Below are 24,195 nucleotides of genomic sequence, written 5' to 3' on the forward strand. Positions count from 1 at the left end.
GATGCTTGTCCGCACTGTGCAATCAGTGAGAACATAATTTTACACAGTGCACTACGCAGTTACTGTAGTGCAAAGTGCACTATGCGTAGCTACATATAGTGCTACTATGCAAACTATTCCCAGGGTTGCTAGAGGGCGCGCTTGCGGAATGGCTGCCTAAATCTGCAGCTCCCGCTCCTTGGATATTGATCCTGCATCGATCTGCTGCCACGGGGACCGTGTGACCCCCAGAAGCCTGGTCCCCGCATCACGGGAGTGCTCCCTGCACTCGACCGAAGTTTGAGGCGGCTAGGAGGCTCGGAGCCGGAGATACGGGCTCCCGAAGATCGCCCGACATCAGCCCTGGAGCGCACTGGGGAGAGACCCCGGCCACCGCAGCTACGCGACCCCGGGGACCGCCACGAGGCCACCGGGCCGCGCGGACATCTTGCCTGCATCGCTCCTCCGAGCCGGACCACGGTGTAGGCGGAAAGTGAAAGCGGCGCTTCTCATCCTGCACTCGACTCCATCCTGAGCGCAGCTTTGCCGGTACGCTACACGACCTGCTCCCAGCGTGGCGTCCGGTGCCCAGCCGGCGGCCGAGCCTGTCCCCGGAGCCACGACGGACCCGGAGCTCTGAGCGTTGCCTGCCGATCTCGGCTCCAGCGGTAAGATAGCGGGGCTGCTGGCACGGAGCGGAGCCCCCGTGCTGCTGGTAGCGCTCTTTGCTCACGAATCGCCACAGATCCTTCAGCCACTAGCGGAGGGGACAACAGCGATCAGGAGGCCTGAGTGCCCTTCCCCCAAAGGGCTACCTGGTGCACTGCATTGCGCGTTGCGACGGCTGGCGAAGGGGAATTGGCCCGAAGGCTTGGCGCAAAGACTGACGCTTCGGCGCCCACGCTACCTGGCTGGCACCTGGGGCTGCTGCTGGATGCACGGCGGACGTCTGCTGCCATAGAACAACTGCTGGCCGCGTGGCGCTACCTGTGTCACTGCGCGCGCTTTGAATCGCTGCTGGGCCCCAGCCTTTGAGTCACCCCTGATACACAGCCGGTTGCTGATCGCCCGCTTGGCCACTACCATCCTTGCTACTCTATCCGGACCCTCACTTGTTTGGAGATATCACCATGGGGCGTCCCGACGCTCGCCAGCCCAAACTAAGCTTTGATAGTACTCGCAAGGGCCACACATCGACGCAGACGCGCCAGGGTCCCGGTGAGCCACCCCCGCAGCCTGCCCAGCCTGATGCCCCTGCTGCGGATATCGCCAGCCTTCTACAGGAGATGCGGCAGGGCTTTGCCACCGTGGTAGAGAAAGTGGATGGAGTCACGGCTCGGCTGGACGCCTTGGTCCATAAAGTGGATTGCCATGAGGAACGCCTTACGACTGCGGAGCAAAGGATCTCCGACAACACCGACGCCGCCGCGACCCACGCAACACAGTTAGCAAGAATGGATAACCTCCTCCGTGTCATTGCGGCAAAGAATGAGGACTTAGAAGCGCGAAGCCGCCGCAATAATATTCGCATTACCAATGTGCCGGAATCCACTGCCACAGGCAGAATGGAACTCTATGTGGAGAAATTGCTCAAGGGCTCAATTGGGGAGGACGCCTTCTCCTCACAATTCATAGTGGAGAGGGCTCACCGATCACTGGCACCTATGCCCCAGCCTGGCCTACCACCGAGACCCATAATCGCTCGACTCCTGAATTACCGGGACCGCGACACGGCCCTTCGAGCGGCCCGGACACAGAGATCGCTGAGGTATGAAGGCATCACCTTTTCCATTTATCCTGATTTTACACCAATGGTTCAGGATGAAAGGCGCAAATTCCTTCCAATAAAAAAGAAACTGCGTGAAGCCCAGATAGACTATGCACTGTTATATCCGGCAAAGCTGAGGGTTACTCATCAGGGCAAACAACGCTTCTTCACAAACCCGCAGAAAGCCGAAGATTACTTCAAATCCATCCGAAGGGCACGCAGGGGCGACCAGGCACCTGAGGACGACCTGGAGAACGATGACCTGCCACCTGAACGCCAGGAGGACTAACTGCCTTCATGACCTTCGACATTTGGCAAGAACGTAATCATCTACTGGTTGGTGCTGACTCACCGTTTGGTGGATAGGCAGCATCATGTGGCTCGGACTTACTGGACATCGCACCCCCTGTGGTAACGTATACCAAGGACCGCTCTCTTGGCCCTAGCCTCCACTGAGGGCGGTACAGACTGGAGCTATGGGCCGGATAGTGGCAGCGCGCACCTTTAGATGTTCCCTAATTGGGTGTTCCCCACTGAACAATTGTTTGTTTGGCTTTTTGCCACACTGAAGTTGGGGGGGAGGGGTATGAGGGGGGGGTGTTCTTGGGGATTTCGTGGCTACTGGCATGTTTGGGATGCTGGGGTGGGCGGGGGGGGGTTCGGACGTTATGAGGTTACTATTGCATAGATGGTGTTTGCATATGCTGATGTGGTGTGGGGCTTGGCGCTCCTGTTGCGGCTGTAACTCCATGCTTTGGCCCGCTTGGGCGCCTTCTTCTTTAATGTCAATGTGCTTATGGCTGCGGTGAACTCAACTGTGCGATTAACATGTCTTTCATGGAATGTTCGGGGGTTGAACGATGCTCGGAAATGCAGGAATGTTCTCGCCTACTTGAATAGACACCATGTACAAATAGCTCTACTACAAGAGACACACTTGCCCGTATGCAGGGACGCCCCGTTTGGACAGAAGTGGGCGGGTACCCGTGCTTTTTCCTCCTATTCGTCTTATGCTAGAGGAGTGGCGATACTAGTTGCTCGAGGTGTACCTTTCTTACACATGGGGGAAATGGCGGACAAGGAGGGGAGATATGTTTTGCTGTGGGGGAGAATGGGGCATGACACTTATTTATTTGTCCCAATGTACGCACCGAATATTGACTCACCTGGTTTCTTTTCCACACTGTGGGGCAAGATTGTGTCCATCGGGGCAAGACATGTCATCTGGGGAGGTGATTTTAATCTGGCCTTGGTACCCTCCCTGGATAGGGCGGATGGTGTTAATTCTTACAAGCCCCGAGCTAGGGAGGTTTTGGAGGGGGTAATGGAGGAGGGTGGACTAATTGACGCCTGGCGACAGCTACACCCCCACGGGCGGGAAGGCACGCACTTTACACATCACACCGGGACCTGGGCGCGCTTGGATTACTTTTTGGTAGACCGGGGCGTCACTGGGGAGCTGTTAGAGGCCGATCATCTGCCCAGGACCTATTCAGATCACAGCCCTGTTAGACTACGGTTCCGGACCCCTGGGTGGGATAGTCCAAGACCGCATTGGAGGCTGAGCCCCGATACGCTCCTTGATGAGCTCTTTCGCACGGAGTTGGGCGAGGAGATCAGGGACTTCTTTCCTAGAAACAAGGGCTCAGTAGAATCAGTGGAACACATATGGGAGGCCTTCAAAGTCACTATTCGGGGATTCTGCATCTCTAAGAGCCATGGGGTCCTGCGGGATATTCTGCGTGCCATAACCACATTGGAAAAAGAGTTGCATGCACTAGAGCTCCAAATGGTGGCGAGCGATGACCCACTCCTACGGGTGACCTTTAGGGACACACTATCCAAGTATGAGGAGGAGACTGCAAGAGAGGCGAAATACCGGGGCAAACACTGGGTGGCCCGGAAATACTGCGAGGGGGATAGGCCTGGTAAAGTGCTAGCCTCACTCACGCGCGCGCCACGCGAACACACCACGATATTAGAACTTATTGATGAGGATGGCACTGTCACTAGAGAATCGGATGGGATACTGACTGCATTCACAACGCACTACTCGACACTATATACCTCAAAGGCGGAAGCTGATGCTCCATACGCTGACTATATGAACGACGTGGCGCTATGCTGGATTAGCGACGGTGACAGGGAGTTCCTAGCGGCTCCTTTTGAACTCGAGGAAGTTCGCGAGGCCATTATGTCCCTACAGAATGGGAAGGCCCCGGGGCTCGATGGCATCCCGGCCGAATTTTACAAAGCTTTTATTGATATTATGGCACCCGTGCTTAACGAAGTATTCACCGAATCGTTAGCTGATGGTAGACTACCTCGATCTATGCGTGAAGTGGTTATCACCTCCCTTCTGAAACCTGGCAAGGCCCCCACTTCCTGTGACTCTTACCGCCCACTCTCCCTTCTAAATTGTGATGTGAAGATCCTTGCTAAGGTTCTCGCCACGAGACTATCACTGCTGATGACTAGAATCGTCCTGCCCGACCAATCTGGCTTCGTAGCAGGCAGGTCCACCTCCCACAATCTGCGCACCCTGTTTTCGCTAATACGCTCTGTCCATCCTGATGTCCCAGTGGCAGCTGTGTTCCTTGACGCCACCAAGGCGTTCGACTCCGTCGAATGGCCTTACCTCTTCTCGGTTCTGGGACGCATGGGGTTCCCTAAACTGTTCTTGGCCTGGGTACGCCTCCTATACACGGATCCCACGGCGAAAGTACTGATCAATGGGAAGCTATCGCCACCTATCAGTCTTACCAGAGGCACTCGCCAGGGATGCCCGCTCTCACCCCTGTTGTTTGCAATCGCGGTCGAACCATTAGCGTGCCGCCTCCGCCAGTTACACCGGGAGGGAGCGGTTCAATGCCTCCAGCGGCAAATTGATGTGTCCCTCTATGCGGATGACATCACACTGTATGTCAAATTCCCGGAACTACACCTTAACCCCCTGCTCCGCGAATTTGTCCTGTTCGGGGGGCTATCAGGCGTTCATATTAACTGGGCCAAGTCACAATTTTTTCCCCTAACTGATGCGGTAACTGATTTCCCATTAGATTATCCATTGGTGTGGTGCAAAGACGATCTTCGTTATTTGGGGATCCGCATCGCACGGGACAAAGATGAGACGCTTCGCTCCAATTATGGAGTGGCTATAACCAAACTGGCCACTTCTGTCGACAGGTGGATCACGATGCCACTCTCCATGGCTGGCAGAGCCTCCCTTATTAAAATGGTGATATTACCCCGCTTTTTGTACTTTTTTCTAAACATCCCATATTATCCAGGGGCTTTCTTCTTCAGGACGCTTCGCGCCGAGCTACGCAGACTTTTTTGGGGTGGCAAATCTCCCCGGCTAAAGTGGTCCACGTTGACCCTTCCCTACGACCAGGGTGGCTTCGACATCCCAGATTTCGAAGCATACTACCTGTGCGCACAAGCGCATTTTGCCTACCATTGGATGGCTCCTACCCCCTTCATGCCTCACGTAGCGGTGGAGGATTGGATAGCACACCCACTTCCGTTGAATGGTCTGATGCATTGTCCCGAGACTTCCATCCCCACAGCGAACACCTCGGTCTCCTGCACCCTAGACGCGTGGCGGCGAATCGCTCAGCGACTCCTCTGTGCGATGCCCTACTCTCCTAAGCTTCCTCTGACCTACCACCCAAACCTTACCTTGCTGTCGGAAATTGGGTTTCGCCAGCTCTGCAACAAACTGCACATTTCCTCTTGGGGGGACCTGTTCCACAACGGAACGTTCAAGACGACGGATCTCTTTTTCCAATCGCATGCCCACTCGCCCCTCGAGTTGTTTTACTATATTCGATTGCGCGCGGGGATGCGAGACATCCTTCCGGATTACCCCACTGAACCTGTGCCCTTGCCTCCGCTACACCATCTCCTAGAATCTCCAGATGGGGCCCATCTAGTCTCTGGGCTCTACCGCCAATGTCGTGGAGCTGCCCCCCTATCGGTCTCTACTGCCAGATTGCGCTGGTCGGCGGAACTGGACACAGAGGTCTCGGACGATCAGTGGCACTACTGCTGCGCATTGACTTCCCGCATCTCTGCCAGTTGCAGATTGAAAATAATACATTATAAATACTTGCAGAGGGTCTACTACACCCCGGCCCGGAAACACAGATTCGGGCTGGCCGATAATGACCGCTGTGAACGCTGCCGCGCTGCACACGCTGACTTTCTCCACTTAGCATGGTCCTGCCCCCAGATTGCTGACTACTGGCGACAAGTCATCGGGGCCGTTGTGCAGATGGTGGATGAGGAGATCCCCGCGGACCCCTTGGTGGCCATCCTTGGATACACGAAGCACATATCCAAGGAAAGTAGAAAATTCGTCGATATAGCATTCCTCCTAGCCAAGCGACGTGTCGCCTGCCGCTGGAGCAGAGGCAGAGCGCCTAAATTCAAGGATTGGCTAACTGACTTAACATATTGCCAGGATCAGCATAACACTTTTTCGGAATTATTACCTCTCACAAGCAGACCTAGGAATATCTGGGACCCACTGGTACACTACCTGCTCAAGTGCTCAGATGATGACACAACGTCAGGCGATGGGCTCACTGCCTCCCAATCCCATTAGCACTATTGTTCGCCTTATTGCCACCTGGCGATACATGACACACACTGGTTCCCTACACCCATGGGATCCCTATGCCCCTGCAGTCTCCTCGTGGAAGGTGTAGCACTGGCCTCCACGGTACAGCCCCCCTCGCCTCCCCCTCCTATGACCGACCTCCCCTTCCGACGCGCCACCGGACGTCCCCCCCCTCCTCCGGAGGGTGCTGTCCTGCATACCACTAACAGCGTTGCACTCTAGCCCCATGGACTACCGATGCCTTAGGCCCTTGAATTCTGGACGTTCACCGCCCCACGCACCAGCGCCTGGCGGTACCACCACACTACATCACTATCATACATTGTAATCGCATTGTAATGCACCACTTCACGCGCGTAACCTCGTTGAAAAGTTGGGGTTTTCTCTTTTTCCTTTTTTTTGTTCTACTCGTTACAAAAAATTAGGAGCGAGATTCTCATCTTGCTCACACAAAAACTGTTCGGCTGCAGTACATCCTTCCTTGGCCTGCCCTGCCGGACAGCGCTGTACGAAGCCTTTTCATGGTAACGTGCCGCCGGGCCCCCGGGATGCCGGCTACAAGGCTGTGTATTGTTGCTCTACTATTGCTGCCGGCCTCCGGGTTGTAGGCACCCCAAGCTGTGTATCCTTATGTGCTCTTATCAATAAAGCAGTTTTGAACACCAAAAAAAAAAAAAAAAAAAAAAAAAAACTATTCCCAGGGTTACTCTACGCAGGAGCCTCGGCTTATCTCCTGAAACGACTTCAACGCATCCAAGTGCCTCCGCACGCCTTATCCTAGACAGCCCTCGCGGCAGCCACATCACACCCCACCTGAAAGACCCGCAGTGGCTCCCTGTCAACAAGAGGATCACCTTCAAGCTCCTCACCCACGCACACAAGGCACTCCACAACTCCGGACCAGCATACATCAACAGACGACTCAGCTTCTACACCCCCAACCACCAGCTCCGCTCCACCGACCTCGTTCTCGCCACAGCCCCCCGCATCTGAAAAGCGACCTCCGGCGGCAGATCCTTCTCCCACCTCACCACCAAGACCTGGAACACCCTACCCATCATCCTACAGCAGACCCAGGACCAGCTTACCTTCAGAAGACACCTCAAGACCTGGCTATTCACGCAGTAGCAGCATCTCCCCCTCCCCCCAGCGCCTTGAGACCCTCACGGGTAAGTAGTGCGCTTTACAAATGTTCTGATTGATATATTGAATGTCAAGAGTTCCCTTAACAAAAATTCTGCATTCGCCCTTCATGCATGGAAAAAGGTATTCCCTGAATTTAGTTGATAGTTCAAAACATTTGTTTTATCATCAAAACACACATAAAAAACCTTACAATTCCTCTACGAGCAGTCAACAAATAGAACAATTAAAAATCTGAGAGCATACAATAAAATTAATTTATGAGTTAAAAACAAGGGTAATAAAAATGGAAACCGCATGATCCCATTAAATAATTGCTACTATACAATCAAATGTCCTAACAATATAAAACCTGCAAGCAACAACCACCAACTCAGGCAATTCACATCAGCTGAATATGTTCAAGCCTTATTTTATCTAACATGTTGCCTCTGATTAACCACGCTGTGTGGAGAAATGTTGCAACAGTCACAACCACAATTGAGGTAGTTTCACTAAGGTGTACCTATATGCTTCTCCTCTCGTAGGTAGGCTCAAAAGCTTTCACATTCGGACAAGCCATGTCGATCTAGGTTTTGCGTAAAGTGGGCAAAAGGACAAGAGATGCTCCTCACTTTCACGTACATTTTTACAACAAAAACAATATTCGAAGCCCTGGTTACTTTTTCTTTAACCAGCAGTAAAAACTGCTACAGGCAGCGATCCGTACCTAAATTGAAGGTACAAAATTCGAGCACAAACAGGGTGAATAAAATTCGGAAATTCCTTGGCCTTGCACACTGATTTTATTAAGAGGAAAGCACTTGTTAGAGTCCCTTGTGAGGCTGCTGATCTGTGGTCCATAAGCCTAGAGACCTTATCTTCTGTCTTCTTTTTAACTAGGGTCCTGTCCCCTCTCTTGATCAATTGTGGCACACTTCAGATTTTGCCCGGGCAAATTCATTCCAATCCTTCTTGAGTGCCTTTAACCATTTGATTTTCCCCCCACCATTGGCCGCAATAATATCCTGCACACCCTCTATTAAAAGGGACAATTCTACAGTGCTCTAGATTCAAATCCAATATAATAGGGGTCTCAATGCTACCAATGAGGAGATCTCAGTCATCTCCAGATCCATATGAAGTGGAACAAGAGTTGTGTCTTTCCCTATGCTCACCAGACTTCTAATACAATTATTGTCTGCTACACTCAGGTGAGTGATGTTATAGAATCCCCACAATTCTGCCACATAGAGGGCCACACCCCACCAATGCTTGCGCCTTATAAAGGCCCACTGCTGGATGTACGGGGGACCATTGGACCCTTTTGGCCAACTTGAGTGTAGCTGCTTTCCGTTGCTTTACAGTTTGGGTACTCTTTAGGATTTGTGGGTCCCAGGATCCAGACTCATCTAATCTGATACCAGGTACTCAAACTCCTGGACTCTTTCGAGTTACTCCACCCCCACCTTAATGGCCCCATTCGGCTTTCCCTTCTTAGTATGGGTCATATATTTGGTCTTGGAGGTATTTATTTCAAGACCAAAATATCTGCAAAACTGATTAAAGCTGTCAATCAGCCTTCGCAGACCCCTCTTGGTTATGGAAAACAACAATGTGTTGTCCGCAAAGAGGAGGGCCAGTATTATTTCTCCTTCCACAGAAGGGAAATCATTCACACAGTTGGTAAAGGATGCAATGCAGTTATTAACATAAAGGAGGAAAAGGGTGGGTACAAGTACACAGTCCTGCCTAAAACTCTTCGTTGACTGAAAATGCCTCTAATAACTCTCCTTTTGCTTTGCACCTTACTTTAGGCTATTGCACAAGGGGAACTTCGCCAATCAGATTTAAGAGTTTGGGTGGAGTTCTGATCCCCAGTAGCACCTCCCACAATTTCCCTTTGAGGACCAGGCCAAATGCGGCACGGAAATCTAAAAATGCCATATAGAGGTGACCCCCAGCCATGTCGACCGCCTTCCACCTAACCAAGATGAACCAGAAGACCTGGTCAACTGCGCTGACCCTATGCCTAAATCCGGCCAGGAACCCCGTTAGATTCTGCTTTTCTTCACACCCGCCCAGTAAAGGACCTGCTTACAGAAGATATTTTGGAGGTTATCCAATAAGCTGGTTAGGAGGTAGTTCGAAGGCATACCAGGATCGCCCTTCTTGAAAATAGGGATGATCTCAGCCCATTTCCAAGAAGGGGGACTTGCTCCTTCTGCCGCAATGGCATTGTGACAGCACATTGATGTAGACTACGCAGACCCCGCAATTAGATAAAAAAAATGTTAGCCAGGATTTTATCAAGCCCCAGAGCTTTCTCGAGTTGAGCAATGCAACTGCATGCTCAGTTTCCTAGAGGGAAAAACGTATCAAAGGATGGAGGTGGCTCTTTGCACCAGGTGCATTCTCAGACGTATGTGGTCCCTGATGGGCAGAGTTAGGGGCATGGAGACTCTTGAAGTGCGCTACCCATTTACAGGGAAAAATGAACGATTCAATAAGGTTTCCATCCCTACCCTCACTTCTACTGACTAATGACTAGAATTTCTTCTGGTTGGTGTTCACAGCAGAGTCTAGCAAGTCAGCCCACACATCTTCCTTCCATGCCACTTTTGCTGCTTTTAAACTTGCCAGATAATTCGCCCTGTAGACCCTTATGGATTGAATATCCCACTTTTATATTGCTTGCAAGAGGTGTGCTTTTGCCACTTCACACTGGTCATTATACCATCCCTTTGGGCACGTTGGGCTGGTTAGGACACTCCTCAGCTTCGAGAATGCCATGTGGTGCTCTACAAGGCTCACCTCATTTAGCACATATATTCTTCATTTGAGTAGCCAGTAGCTAGGATTAAATAAGGAGCCTAAGGTCCTCCGGAGAGGAGGCTTCTGATTCCCACCTCAGATTTCACCTATTGTTTGCAGCTACACCACTTTCTGCAAGCGTATGACATCGGAGGGTCATGGGAAATCTCAACTTTAGTGACAGACTATTATGGTGGCTTTCCTCTCTCTCAATTACCACCATATCTGCCATCTCGCTCCACAGTCAAATGTCCAAAAGAATATGATCAATTCTGCTGCAACAATAGCCTCACCTAAAAGTCAGTGCAAGCAACTTATCCAACGGGGAATGCCCATTGCAGGCCCAAATACCATAGGTGATTGTGAGATCCACAACCTGGATGGCCGCTCTCGGCTTGAACTGATTTCTGGAGGGGACTATGTCTGGGATACCCCACATCAGATTCTCATCTCACTAGGTCACTCACCAGACTACTCAGCTCAAAAGTGGGATCCCCTGCTATGAGCATGTAGCTCAAAAGTGAGGTCCCCTGCTATGAGCATGTAGTGGGTACTAACATGTTTCTCCACAATTCTGGCTAGAAGTTGGAGCATTCTGAAATCCTGCCAATGGCTGCAAGACCTATTATATATATCTTAATGATCAGAAGGGGTTGTAGACTCTTCCTCGTAAAAACAGCTGGCCAAAATGTCAGGAGAATCCAAATGTCTGGGTGTAACAGAATAAGATAAAGTGGCTCTGACTGAGTCTATTAAGCGACTTGCAGGGCTAGACATCACTCCTGGGAGATTATAGCCTTTGTAGTCACATCTGTTTACTTGAGATAATGCCCAGGTTACCTGGAAGAAGCATATATCATGGGTGCCAAAAAAACGGCCCGCCCAGGTTACCTGGAAGAAGCATATATCATGGGTGTCAACAAAACTGTCCAAATCACTATCTCCCAATTTACTTCTTATTTCTGCCATTTTCCAGCTTAAAAAGTGTCTACGGAGGAAAATGCGTTGGGTTATGCAGTGAGGCTCCACGCCACTCCCCCAGAGGGATGTTAAGGTTCCTGGGACTGCAGTTTGGGGATCTAGTCTGGGGCTGGTCAATAAGTCTGTGGGTCTTGAGTCCCTCAGCTGTGTATCAATACCAAACTCTGGAAGCCCAGAAATCCCCTTCTCATCACTGTCACTTCCCAAAGAAAGAGACACCACCTTTATTCTAATCTCATCACTGACAGATCCCTTCTGAGCTGAGGTGAGTCAATCCACCTCGATTAAAGAAGAGATGGATTTAGATTGAGCAATATTTACCTAATGGCCAGCCCCTACTCTTTGCACCCTGTTTTGTTGGAAATTCTCTGTTAACTGCTGAATTGGTCCTCTCCTGCCCCTCAAGTGCAGCGATGAAGAGAGATGCTGGAATCTAGCTGGTTCAGATCTGGAGGGTGAGTAAGTAAGCAGTACACAAAGGCAGGGTCCATGACATTTACAACACAATCAACCCTATATGATTTAGGTAGAGCCCCCACCCATGTAACTCCCCTCCACATCAATATACACCAGGCATCTTGATATGAAAAGCCATCATGGGTGCCCAGCCACGGTAACGTTTTGTTCCTTTATTGAACAAAGGATTCCTCTGCTTCCTTGGTTAAGCAGGGCACATTAGGCAAAAAGATAACATGTGGGCAAGCTTCCCAAGGGAGGTTCAAGAAATGTGGCACATGCCCCTGCACTGGCTCCCTGACCGAACATGATACTTCTAGCGCCCCCTCCCACCTCCCTCTACAACACCCATGCCTTGCTCCACTCAAGGCTGGTCGGCCTCTCCTTGCTCGGTGGATAGATGGTTGGTGTTCATAAAAGAAGGTTTCACAATGGTGGATAACTTAGTATAATCAGCCTTCTTAGTGGGTGGGATTTTAGATAAATCAGATGTAACCTGGCTAGCACTCGTTGCATCCCTCTCGCTCCTCATCGCAGTCTCAAGCATCCCCAAGGGCTGGTAGATGGGCTCATGGTTTTCTTCTATTAATACAATCAGCTTATCACACCAGTCTTGGGATCCTTCGAGCATCCTGAGTGGGGATTCACCCTTCAGCGCTCCTGTCTTCCCTTTGGTCACAGAACAAATACTTTTAGATTTGAGAGTTGGAGTCGCACTTTTTCTCTTGTTCCCTGGGCCTTTAGGCATCCCTGGCCCAGTGGGGACAGCGGTGTGATCACGGAGTTCTCCAAACCATTCTTCTGTCTGGACAGTTGGGGGCACGGCTCAACTCTCAAAGTAGAGCGGAGTGCTTCATCTCCCAAGGAGCACCCTGACTCTGAGCTGGTCAGAATCCTGGCCTTATGAGGTGCAGGCCCTATGTGGGAAGGAGTTAGTGAAAGCGCTGTTCCACCAACTCACTTTCTTTATCAACTAGGCCCATTGCTCTCTTAATGAACCCATCCAGAGTGTTACCCAGTAACATTTTAGCCCCCGACTCTGCTACTTTCCGCTTAACCATATCGGCCCCAGCAACTTAGAATATCAAAGAATAAAAGAGAGAATCCAGAGAGCACTTCCCAGTGGCAGAACCTTTGTATTGGGCTGGTCAGCAGACAACAAGAGACGCTTCCAGGTAGTTGAAAATTGAAGAGAGGTGGCCCTGCCCTTCCCCTTCTTGCAATGACGGGTGCATGACAGGCCTGCCCTTGGCACGGGCCCAGCCCTGGTCCGTACCACGTCGTCGGGCTTTCAAAAGCGCTTCATAGGCCTCGGGGCAGCAACAGGCAGCAGGTATGAAAAGGGGCCACCTCTGACCTCACAGGAACCTAGGAGTCAACATTCCTCCACGGATTCCTCTCCCGCGCTGCAGGGCTTTCAAATGCGATTTATAGCACTCAGGGCAGCAACAGGTAGCAGGTGTGACAACTTAAGGGGCCGCCTCTAGCCCCACTAGAACCTGGGACTTGAAGTCCCTCCACGGATTTCTCTCCCAGTACAGTTATATACACACAATCTAGGTCACTAAAATGATAGCATCTGGGGGGACAGCAGAGCACCTATCTGTATAAAATAAACACCTGTTTTCATTAAACAAAATAAACATTCCTTGTCACAATTTTAAATCAGTAAGAGACAAAATATGCTTTTCATTTTGTCTTGGTAAATGTTGATTCACTAAAAAGAAAGGACTGGTTAGAAAAAGTGAAAAAATTAAGATAAAGGGAGGATGTTGTGTACCATCTTAAGTTTGCAGTGTGTTTTGAAAAGTCAGCTAAGTTCTCCGTAAAGGTGTACTCTGCATTGTGGCAGTGGTAAACACAGCCACTGAAATATTTTCAATCCATTAACAATTATCTTTATAGATTTACTTTTTACATGTTTATAAGATTATTATTTTTGCAATAAGGGAAAGCTAACGCCATACCAGACCTTGTAATATTCCACCTAATCATAAGGATGTAATTGAAGTTAGTATGACCTAGTTCAATATAACCTTTAGTTGTGCTATAACCTCACTCCAGAATGATTGTGTTCTCACAAGACCAGAACATGCATTTTACAGTCTTATCAGGTAATTTATAGCATGTATCCTCTTTTTCAAGGCTTAATTTATGCAAGTGGTTGTAGATGGTGTGCTCTTAGATGCACTTTTGAGGCCTATGAGTTATTTTTCATTATTGGACTTTGACCAAGACCAAGAGAGAGGATGTCTGAACTGGGAGGAAGACGGTAACAGTGATAAAAGGCAGGCATGATAAAGAACCTACTAAATATAAAGAGGTATGAAATGTAAGCTGGTGGAAGAAAGAGCTATGAAGTGAAATCTAGGCAGCTTTGGAATTCAGCAGTCTCAGTTTAGTGTTGGCTCCTAAGAAAATTCTTTGGACCCTGGCACTAAATGTTTTTAAAGCACAAGTTACTACTTGTGTAACGATATATCTGTAAGAGACATTAGTTAGTGATAGATTCCTTACCTTAGAATATCCCCAGGCGTCAGACTGGATCCGGAAAATTTTGCGTAGCAGTACCCTTGCGCGTCGGTAGGCGTCGTCTGCTGCTCCGCGTCCGTCGTCGGCGTCGTGGGCGCCGTGATGACGTCGTCTGAGTACTTAGACGCCGCCTCCGCGTGCTGACGTCAGTTCTTAGCCACAGCTTTTCCACGCCAGAAGCGCAGAGCCATGACTAAAACCGACACTGGTGCCAAGAAACTAGGGCCCTGAAAAGGGATGACCTTAACCCTAGATATCGGTTCGCAGAACGGGGAGGATGGGTGGGTCGGTAAGGAATCTATCACTAACTAATGTCTCTTACAGATATATCGTTACACAAGTAGTAACTTGTGCATCTGAAAGAGACACGTTAGTGATAGATTCCTTACCTTAGAATAGATACCCCAGCAATACCATCCCCGTGGTGGTGGGTCTGCGAACCAATATTCACACCAGAAAGTCCTGGAGAATGGAACGGCCGAAGTAGCCATCCCTCCGGACTTGACTGTCCAGGCAGTAGTGCCTCGCAAACGTGTGCAACGAAGCCCACGTAGCAGCCTGGCAAATGTCCTGCAAGGGCACACCTCAGCCCAAGGCAGTTGTAGTGGCCGTGGCTCGAGTGGAATGAGCCCGCAGCCCCACAGGGGGTTCCTTCTTAGCCAAGGAGTAACACGCCTGGGTGCACATGATAATCCATCGAGAAATGGTCCTCTTGTGCACCGCTTTCCCTTTCTTAGCGCCCGCGTACCCAACAAAGAGTTGATCATCCACCCGGAACTAGCGTGTGCGATCCAGATAGAACGAGAGCGCACGTTTTGGGTCCAGACGGTGGAGCCTCTCCTCCTCTCTCGAGGGGTGCGGAGGCGGAAAGAAGGTGGGCAATGTGATGGACTGCCCCATGTGGAAGGCCGTGACCACCTTTGGCAAGAAGGAGGGCCTAGTCCTCAAAACAACCTTGTCCGGATGGACTGAAAGGAAAGGAGGCTTACAAGAGAGGGCCTGGAGCTCACTCACTCTCCTGGCAGAGGTGATGGCTACCAGGAAGGCAGTCTTCAAAGAAAGAAGGCGAAGTGGACAGTTATGAAGTGGCTCAAAGGGAGCGCACATCAGAAAAGTCAGAACCAGGTTCAAGTCCCACTGAGGCATCACGAAAGGAACAGGAGGAAAGGTATGAGTGATGCCTTTCAGAAATCTGTTTACTATAGGGGACTTGAACAAAGAAGGTTGGTCAGGCAGCCTCAGAAAGGCTGAAAGAGCCGAAAGATAGCCCTTGATAGTGCCCAGAGCAGAGTCCTGCTGGGCAAGAGAAAGAAGGAAGAGAAGAATCTCAGAGAGAGGGGCATTGAGAGGATCCACAGCCTTTGCTGTGCACCATGCCACAAATCTGTTCCACCTGCAGGCGTATACCGTTTTTGTGGAGGGACGCCTGGCTGCCAGAATGATGTTGCAAACTTCAGGAGGCAAGTCAAATGGCCTCAACTGTCGCCGCTCAATCTCCATGCATGGAGGTGGAGACTGGACAGGTTCAGGTGGAGGACCGTCCCCTGCTGCTGCGACAGAAGGTCCTCCTGAAGAGGCAGACGAACCGGGGGATCGACTGACATACTGAGTAGCTCGGGATACCAGTACCTTCGTGCCCAGTCCGGAGCCACAAGGATGACTTGTGCTCGGTCGCGCTTGATCTTCTTCAGCACTCTGGGCAGAAGAGGTATAGGCGGAAAGGCGTACAACAGACCGCAGCTCCACTCGCGACGAAAAGCGTCTCCGAGCGAGTGCCGCCTTGGAAATTCCAACGCGCAGACTGATGACATTGCGCGTTCTCTTCGGTGGCGAATAGATCTAACCAAGGCTCTCCCCAACGCAGAAAGAGGCCTTGCGCCACGTCCGAGTTCAGACGCCATTCGTGATCCATCGAGCACCGACGGCTGAGTTCGTCCGCCCTGGCGTTAGGAGAACCTGCCAGGTGTTGAACCACCAGAGTCACGCCTTGATGTTCCAGCCATTGCCAGAGGCGCAGAGCCTCCTGGCATAGGGTCCACGACCCCACCACGCCCTGTTTGTTGCAGTACCACATGGCGGTGGTGTTGTCCGTGAACACCTGCACTGCACTCCCTCGGACTGACGGGAGGAATGCTTTCAGTGCAAGACGAATCGCCCGCAGCTCCAACAGATTGATATGGAGCCGGGACTCCGCCGGAGACCAGAGTCCTCTGATCTCCGCCTCTCCCAAGTGGCCACCCCAGCCCTGGAGGGACGCGTCCGTCACAACTACGTGCTCCGGTTGGGGAAGGGAGAGGGATCTGCCGTTGACCCAATCGCGGTCCGCGAGCCACCACTGCAGCTGTCTCGCAGTGCCCTCCGAGATCAGGACATGGTCGGAAAGGTTGCCCCGGTGCTGGGCCCACTGAAACTTCAGGTCCCACTGCAGAGCCTGCATCCGCCACCGTGCGTGATGCACCAGAAGGATGCAGGAGGCCATCAGCCCCAGAAGCCGCAGCGTCAGCCTGACCGAAACCCGGGATAACGGCCTGAAGATCGGAATCAGGGCCTGAATATCCCGGACTCGCTGTTCGGGCGGGTAAACCCGAAACTGCGCCAAGTCGAGAACCGCTCTGATGAAAAGGACCTTCTGAGAGGGGCACAGGTGTGACTTCGGCACATTGATGGAAAATCCCAGCCTGTGCAGGAGATCCGCCGTAGTCTGGAGGTGGTTGACGACTGCCTGGGGCGAGCCCGCCTTCAACAACCAGTCGTCTAGGTAGGGGAAGACTGAAACCCCTAACCTGCGCAGGTGAGCTGCGACCACCGCCATCACCTTCGTGAACACCCGTGGGGCGCTGGTAAGGCCGAAGGGGAGCACGGTAAACTGAAAGTGCTCGAGGCCTACCGTGAACCGCAGGTAACGCCGGTGGGCCGGCAGGACGGGGATGTGGAAATACGCATCCTGCAAGTCCAACGCTACCATCCAGTCTCCTGGGTCTAGGGCAGCCAAGACCTGAGCCAGTGTCAGCATTTTGAACTTCTCCTTCCGGAGGAAGCCGTTGACGTTCCTCAGATCCAAGATAGGGCGTAGGCCCCCTTTGCCCTTCTTGGGTACCAGAAAGTAGTGGGAGTAGCAACCACGACCTACTTCTGGCCCAGGAACGCGCTCGATGGCCCCCTTGGCCAAGAGGGCCGAAACTTCCTCCTGCAGGAGCCGCAAATGATCCCCCGATACGCGGTGGTGTTGCGGTGGCATGGCTTGAGGGGTCGTCTCGAAGGGGAGGGAGTAGCCCCTTCGGACGATCTGCAGCACCCACCTGTCCGAAGTGACTGTGCGCCAGTGAGAGTGGTGATGGCGAACCCTGCCCCCCACAGGCGTCACATGGGCCGAAAAGCACGGACTAGGAGGGCTTAGAGGCGGATGCTGCGGGGGCAGGTGTGGACTGGCTCCGCTTGCCTCCCCGACCGCCTCCATGGCGGTTTCCACGGCCGCCGCCGCGCTGGACGACAGTTTGCGGCGAGTGGCTGGCGGCATGCGTGGGGATGCCCCTTCCTTGGCCACGAAAGGAGCGAAAGGCACCCACTTGCTGGCGCGGGGCCGAGAGGCCCAAGGACTTGGCCGTAGCCCTGGAGTCCTTAAAGCGCTCAAGCGCGTGGTCTGCCTTGTCGCCAAAGAGGCGACGGCCATCGAACGGCATGTCCATGAGGGTATTCTGGACATCAGCCGAGAAGTTGGCGGATCTGAGCCAGGCGTGGCGTCGAATCGCCACCGTCGTAGCCATCGCTCTGCCCAGCGAGTCAGTTGTATCCAGTCCGCACCTGATCGAATACTTCGCTGCGTCCCGGCCCTCCACTAGGGCTTGGCCGAGTTTGGCCCGTACCTCCAACGGACACTCTGGCAGCAATTCCGCCACCGTTTCCCATATAGAATGGGTGTAACGGCTCAAGAGGCATGCGGTGTTGGAAGACCGCAGTCCTAAGCTAAGGGACGAGAATACCTTTTTGCCAAAGGCCTCGTACCTCTTGGATTCCCGGTCAGGGGGAGCCGTCGGGAAGGCGGTATGGGAGTTAGAGGCCTGGATAACCAGACTCTCGGGGGTGGGGTGGGTGGACAGGAAACATGGGTCGCCCGGAGCCGGGCGGTGGCGTCTGGCCACGTTCCTATCTACAGGCGAATCTGTAGCGGGCCTGGACCAAGTGCCCAAAAGAATGTCCAACAAGGCCTCATTAAACGGCAGCATAGGCTCCATGGAGCATGACTGCGGCTTAAGGACCTCAGTGAGGAGGTTAGTCCTCACGGCCGCGACGGGGATCTCAAGGTCCAACGCCTTAGCAGCCCTCATCAACACCACACTATATGCCGCGCCCTCCTCCGAAGCCACGGAAGGAGGAGAGACGAATCCAGGGTCTGGAGAGGTGTCCAGGCCACTGGCCTCCCCAAGGTCTCCTGTCCAGTCCATGTTAGACTGACATTCCCTTGTCAGAGGGTCCTCAGACCCCTCCCAATCCTCCTCTTCCCCATCTCCTGAGACTCAGGGTCGTAAGTGAATGAGGATGGGTCATAGGGATGGAACTCCCCGACCGGCGTCGAGATCGGCGCCGACAGGCTCCGTCCCGACGCCGGAACCCATAGAGAGGAGGCAATGGGGACGGCGTAGGCCGAGGCCGACGCCGGAGGGGACACCACACGGACCGACCCCGGGGGGGGGGTCGTAAGGTCCACTGGGGACGATCCAACGCCCGACGAGGGCCGAACGGCACCCTGCGGCGTCAGGCCCGAAGGCACCGACGACGCCGGGACCGCAGAACCCTGCGGCGCCGAGCCCAAGGGCAGCGGCGGCGTCGGGATTGTGGAGCCCTGCGGCGCCGGCGGCGTCGAGGCCGAAGCACCCGACGGCGTCGGGGTCGCCGACCCACTAGGGCCCCCTGACGGGTTCGCTGGGCCCGAAGGCACCGTGGAACCCGTCGGAGAAGAAAGGGACCTCATGGCCATGAGGAAGCGCTCTATCTCCTCCGGCGTCGCGTTCAGCCCAGGGACCGGGGGGTATGGAGCCGAACGCGGCGCCCGCGACTCACGAGGAGCCGCGTGGGCGGTGTCACCCGAACCCCCGGTCGCATCGCGCGAGCGTCGGGGGGAGTCGGAAGAGCGATGATGTCTCTTCGACTTCTTATGCTTCTTACCTGACGACTTGGACCCGGAGGAGTGGCGCCGACTCCCGGAGCTGTGACGGCTCCGCCCCCGCGACCTGTCCCTCGACCTCCCGTGGGACCGGGACCGGGACCTCACACGGCGCGGGGCCGACTGGCGGATCTCGAGTCGCCTGCGGGACCGCTCCCGCCTGGCCTTCCTCGAGAGGGCCTGACAGTCGGAGCAGGCCTCGTCGTCATGGTCGACGCCCAAACACGTCAGGCACAGGCGGTGCGGATCCGTAATCGACATGAGGCGTTCGCACTCGTCGCAGTGCTTGAAGCCGGGCATCCCTAACGGCACCGTCGGAGTCGTGAAGACTTCGAAATAGATCAAAAGATCCAAAAAGTTAGTCAAAAAATGACTAGGGAACTGCTTTTTCCAGATCTGCCACAAACAACTCTTGTCGCGGATGAGGGACTTCGACATCCAGGGCACAGCCCACGCCTGGTTTGCTTCTTTTCTACAAGGGAGGACACAAAGAGTTCAGCTGGGAGAATTGCTCTCTACTGCAACACCAATCTCATGTGGAGTGCCACAGGGGTCGGCTTTGTCGCCCTTGTTATTCAATCTATATCTCCAACCATTGATTGCACTCCTGAATCAAATGGATTGTCAGGTATACAACTATGCTGACGACACCCAAATCATTATCCAAATGGATAATGCTCCTGGGGCGCCAGCAAATCTGCAAACCATCTTGAAGCATACAGCTAATTGGATGTCGCTGAACTCCCTAAAAATTAACCCGGACAAGACGGAGGTTCTACCTATTACCATCGCTGGCAATCCATGGCATGATGGATTCTGGCCTAGGGAACTTGGACCGCCCCCTGAGCCGGCTGAGGCAGTAAAAAGCCTAGGCATCCATGTGGATGACAAACTTTCTATGCGGAAACAAGTCACCACGGTGGTAGGAACTTGTGTTGGCCTGCTCCGTCAACTCAGAAAACTTGCGCCATTACTGTCCTATTCCACATTGAGACGGGCGGTTTCCGCAATGATTCTGGCAAGATTGGACTACGGCAACTCGCTCTATTTGGGTTTACCCCAAAAACTCCTGGATAAACTTCAAATGGTGATGAATGATGCCGCCAGGCTCATTCATAAGAAACCCAGGAGCACGCATGTGTCCCTCTTATGCGTGAGCTACACTGGCTCCCAGTAAGGCAGAGGGTGCTCTTCAAAGGGTTATGTATTGCACATAAATCTCTCTATGGTAAGGCACCAAGGTACATTAAGACCCGCCTGATTCCATATAAACCAGCCAGGGTGCTAAGATCTGCTGAGGCAACCCTTCTCACGCAACCACGTTTTAGATTGGCGACAGTGGGCGGTCGTGCCATCTCGAACACCCTCCCAGCAGTTTGGAATAGTCTACCGGCGGACTTGCGCAAAGAACCTAATTTGCTGTCCTTTCGGAAGAGGTTGAAGACTGTTCTTTTCCAGAAGGCCTGGGGTGGGCTATAAATTTCTGGGAAGTGTCTTGTTCAGGTTTCCTGCGGTGTTTATCGGACTAGCGCTTAGAGACCCCTGGGTTATAACGCGCTATACAAATCGAAAGAAATAAAATAAATAAATAAAATAAATCTGCGCTGGCTGGCGCGGAAAAAAGAAGAACTGACGTCAGCACGCGGAGGCGGCGTCTAAGTACTCCGACTACGTCATCACGGCGCCCACGACGCCGACGACGGACGCGGAGCCGCAGACGACGCCTACCGACGCGCAAGGGTACTGCTACGCAAAATTTTCCGGATCCAGTCTGACGCCTGGGGATATTCTAAGGTAAGGAATCTATCACTAACGTGTCTCTTTCAGATCTAATCATTTCTCTTAACAATATGGAGGTGAGTCATCTTACTTGATCCAAATCCATTCTGAGGACAATTGGGAAACAAACTGCAGTCTATAGTTGACTGAGGCACAAGAAACACTTCCACAAATCACAAACTACACTCTCTCATCAATCGTCTCTTCTAATTAGAAACATTTTTATTGACACCCTCAGCTAATGCTTTTTGACACTGAGGGACAAAATTCAGTAAATACGGGATTCAAAATGTGACTGCTTCAGCTTCAGCATCTTTGTTTGGTTTCTGACAGGTGCCTGGTGGAGAAGGGAGATGTAGCATTTGCAAAGCATACCACCGTTTTTGAAAATACTCAAGGTATGTAATGGCAGCAGTTGCTGGAGCAATCTCCAAAGAATCAAGTATGTGTGTTCTCACACAAACGCACAGCTGCGATATTCTGCGTGTCACCGTTGACCTTGCAGTTTTAAATGTTTTGTTTTTACTTTACAGGTAGGAACCCGGCTGCTTGGGCAAAAAGCTTAAAACCTTCTGATTTTGAGTTACTCTGTTGTGATGGCACTCGGGCTGCAGTTAGCAACTACCGACGGTGTAACCTGGCTGAAGTGCCCGCCCATGCTGTGGTGTCCCTCCCTGAAAAGAGAGACCTGATTGCCCGAATTCTGAATGCCCAGCAGGTCTGTATACTGCAAGATGATTTCCAAGTGATAATGCGTTTAATACACTAGAGTACATTAGTATTGGTGACAGCTTTAAATCACTGTGAAACACAATGTGATCGAACAAGGCTTTTACTCTGAGAGTTAAACAATTTCAAAGGTATGCAAAGACATTAGAGAGTGCCCAGTAGTTAATTTGAACTTTCACAGGTATTGCCCCCAAATTCCTATTTGATTCCAAATACTGTGAAAAATATTTGTTGAACGTATTTTCACTGTCTGAACAAATGTAGATCGATTTAACTACCTAAGAAAGTAGTGACTTTCACATGGTATTACTACACATTTGACAGTCTATAATTAAGCTGAGTCAAAAGTGTTCTTACCGAAAAAACTAGTCTTCAAAACTGGACATGCCCTGGACCAGCCTTAAAGTGGTCCAGGGCGTTGTTTTGTACGCCTTTGGGTCAAGCGTATACCGCTATGATCACTTTATACATCCATTTAGAACTCGGAACCGGCTTAACAGCTATCGGGCATGCGCCGCTGTTTACCTTTTAGTGTTAAGTTGTTGAGCATGCGCGCACGCAAAGGCGAGGCTGTAATTGCGCATGCCCAGGTCTTCTGTACGCAGCTCCCGCTTTGGGTTTCACGCATGCGCATTTAAATACATTGCCCGGATCTTGAACGGGTTGACATCATCGATGTCGACAGCTGTGGACAATCGCCTTTCTCTGCCCCAATCAACGCGGGTATTTAAACACGGCTTCCGCCTCTCGTCGGTGCCTCCTCTTCGGCTCAGGACTTTGCCGAGGGGTACCGACGGAGAGGTGAGTGTGCTGCGGGTTGTTACGGATCACTAGGACCTGATTTGTCTATTTTTTCCCTTGAGAGTCCCTTTTAGCCAAGACTACCTTGGCTCATGATATCTGTATTTAACATCTCTCAAGCCCTTTTTTTTTAAAAACAGCATAGTGCAGGTTAACCTTGGTGAACTGCATAGTCATCAATCCTCCAACATTTTTTTAAGAACAAGGGTGAGGGAGGGTATTGACCAATAATCAACAGAGAGAACAGGGCTGTCTTCACTGACAAGATGTTGTAAGAATATATTACATCTCCTTACCATATGGACCATGATAGACAATTGAGTGGATTTTCCACGTCATCCTAGCAGGACTTATTAAGGTCATGCTCCATTAATATTCTACAAACCCCTTCTTTTCTCAAATGCTTCACTAACCATGGATGTCAGGGCTAAGTGAATATTTCGGGCAAATTACGAACTAGTTTTATGCACATAACAGTAGATACCAATGGTATAAGACTTCTATGAGGCTTCTCAATTGTGCCTTTCATATATATTATATTTATTATTTTTTGTGCATAGAGCGGGGCCTCATCACTCTGAGTCGTTGCCAAGTGAGGTGAGGCTGTACTCCCAAAACTTTCTGGGTAAGTCAAATTATGGATTAATTTTGAATAATCATAAGATGTTGTTTGACCCTCCGGGCAACCGATATCTTAATACTATTGGCCACTCAATTGAAGTTTGGATTAGCTGAGTTGTTTTGTTTCTTGCTGAATGACTTGATCCAGGACCCCTATGGCTCCTGGCATTGTACATACACATTAACATAATAATTAGTGGGTGTGTCTCTGTGTTTTTCTTTCCCTACAGGAATGTATCCTCCACTTATCATAGAATTGACAAGGATACGGTAGGATCGTCCAATTGACGATTTAAGTCACTATATATCATTTCTTCACTTTAAAGTTACTTCACACTTCAAGTTCGAGTACGACTTTGCAGTAGCAGGATAAACATCTCTGGCCCTGAAGAATGCCGGTGGACTTTTCACCTTAAGGCAGAAACATGTTGGCCTATTTTACCAATTAGCAAAGAATACAGTGATTTTTTTTTCACACTGTTCTCTCACTCGTTTTTAATTGGCGTCCAGGTGAATACTAAATAAAACTCTTTTTGTCTGGATAGTCATTTTAACATCACTCACCACTTTCACTGCACTGCACTGTACCAGCACCGCCAGTGGCGAGGACACTATCTCTCATTGAACCTTGGGCATATGTCATCCTGCCAATTCATCTAGGCACCCGCCAGGTTTCATATGTCCTAAATGAAGATGCTCCGCCACGAGGGTGGGCTGATAGGACTTTGTTTACATTAATAGTGTCTTTTGACCACTTTAAGGCTGGTCCAGGGCATGTCCAGTTTTGAAGACTAGTTTTTTCGGTAAGAACACTTTTGACTCAGCTTA

General features: G+C 51.4%; 1 protein-coding gene across 1 annotated transcript in view; it reads left to right on the forward strand.

Annotated features, from left to right (window-relative positions):
• Positions 1 to 21,985, forward strand: part of LOC147676740 (serotransferrin-B-like) — a 95,149-nt gene extending 73,164 nt beyond the window's left edge. The window contains exons 7-8 of the mRNA XM_086945564.1: positions 21,550 to 21,614; positions 21,750 to 21,985. Coding sequence (XP_086801690.1) covers positions 21,550 to 21,614; positions 21,750 to 21,985 — 301 coding nt within the window. The remainder of the gene's footprint in view (positions 1 to 21,549; positions 21,615 to 21,749) is intronic.
• The last annotated feature ends 2,210 nt before the right edge of the window (positions 21,986 to 24,195 follow it).

This window comes from Lissotriton vulgaris, chromosome 12 (genome assembly GCF_964263255.1).
Source record: "Lissotriton vulgaris chromosome 12, aLisVul1.2, whole genome shotgun sequence".
In the NCBI taxonomy this organism is placed as follows: domain Eukaryota; kingdom Metazoa; phylum Chordata; class Amphibia; order Caudata; family Salamandridae; genus Lissotriton; species Lissotriton vulgaris.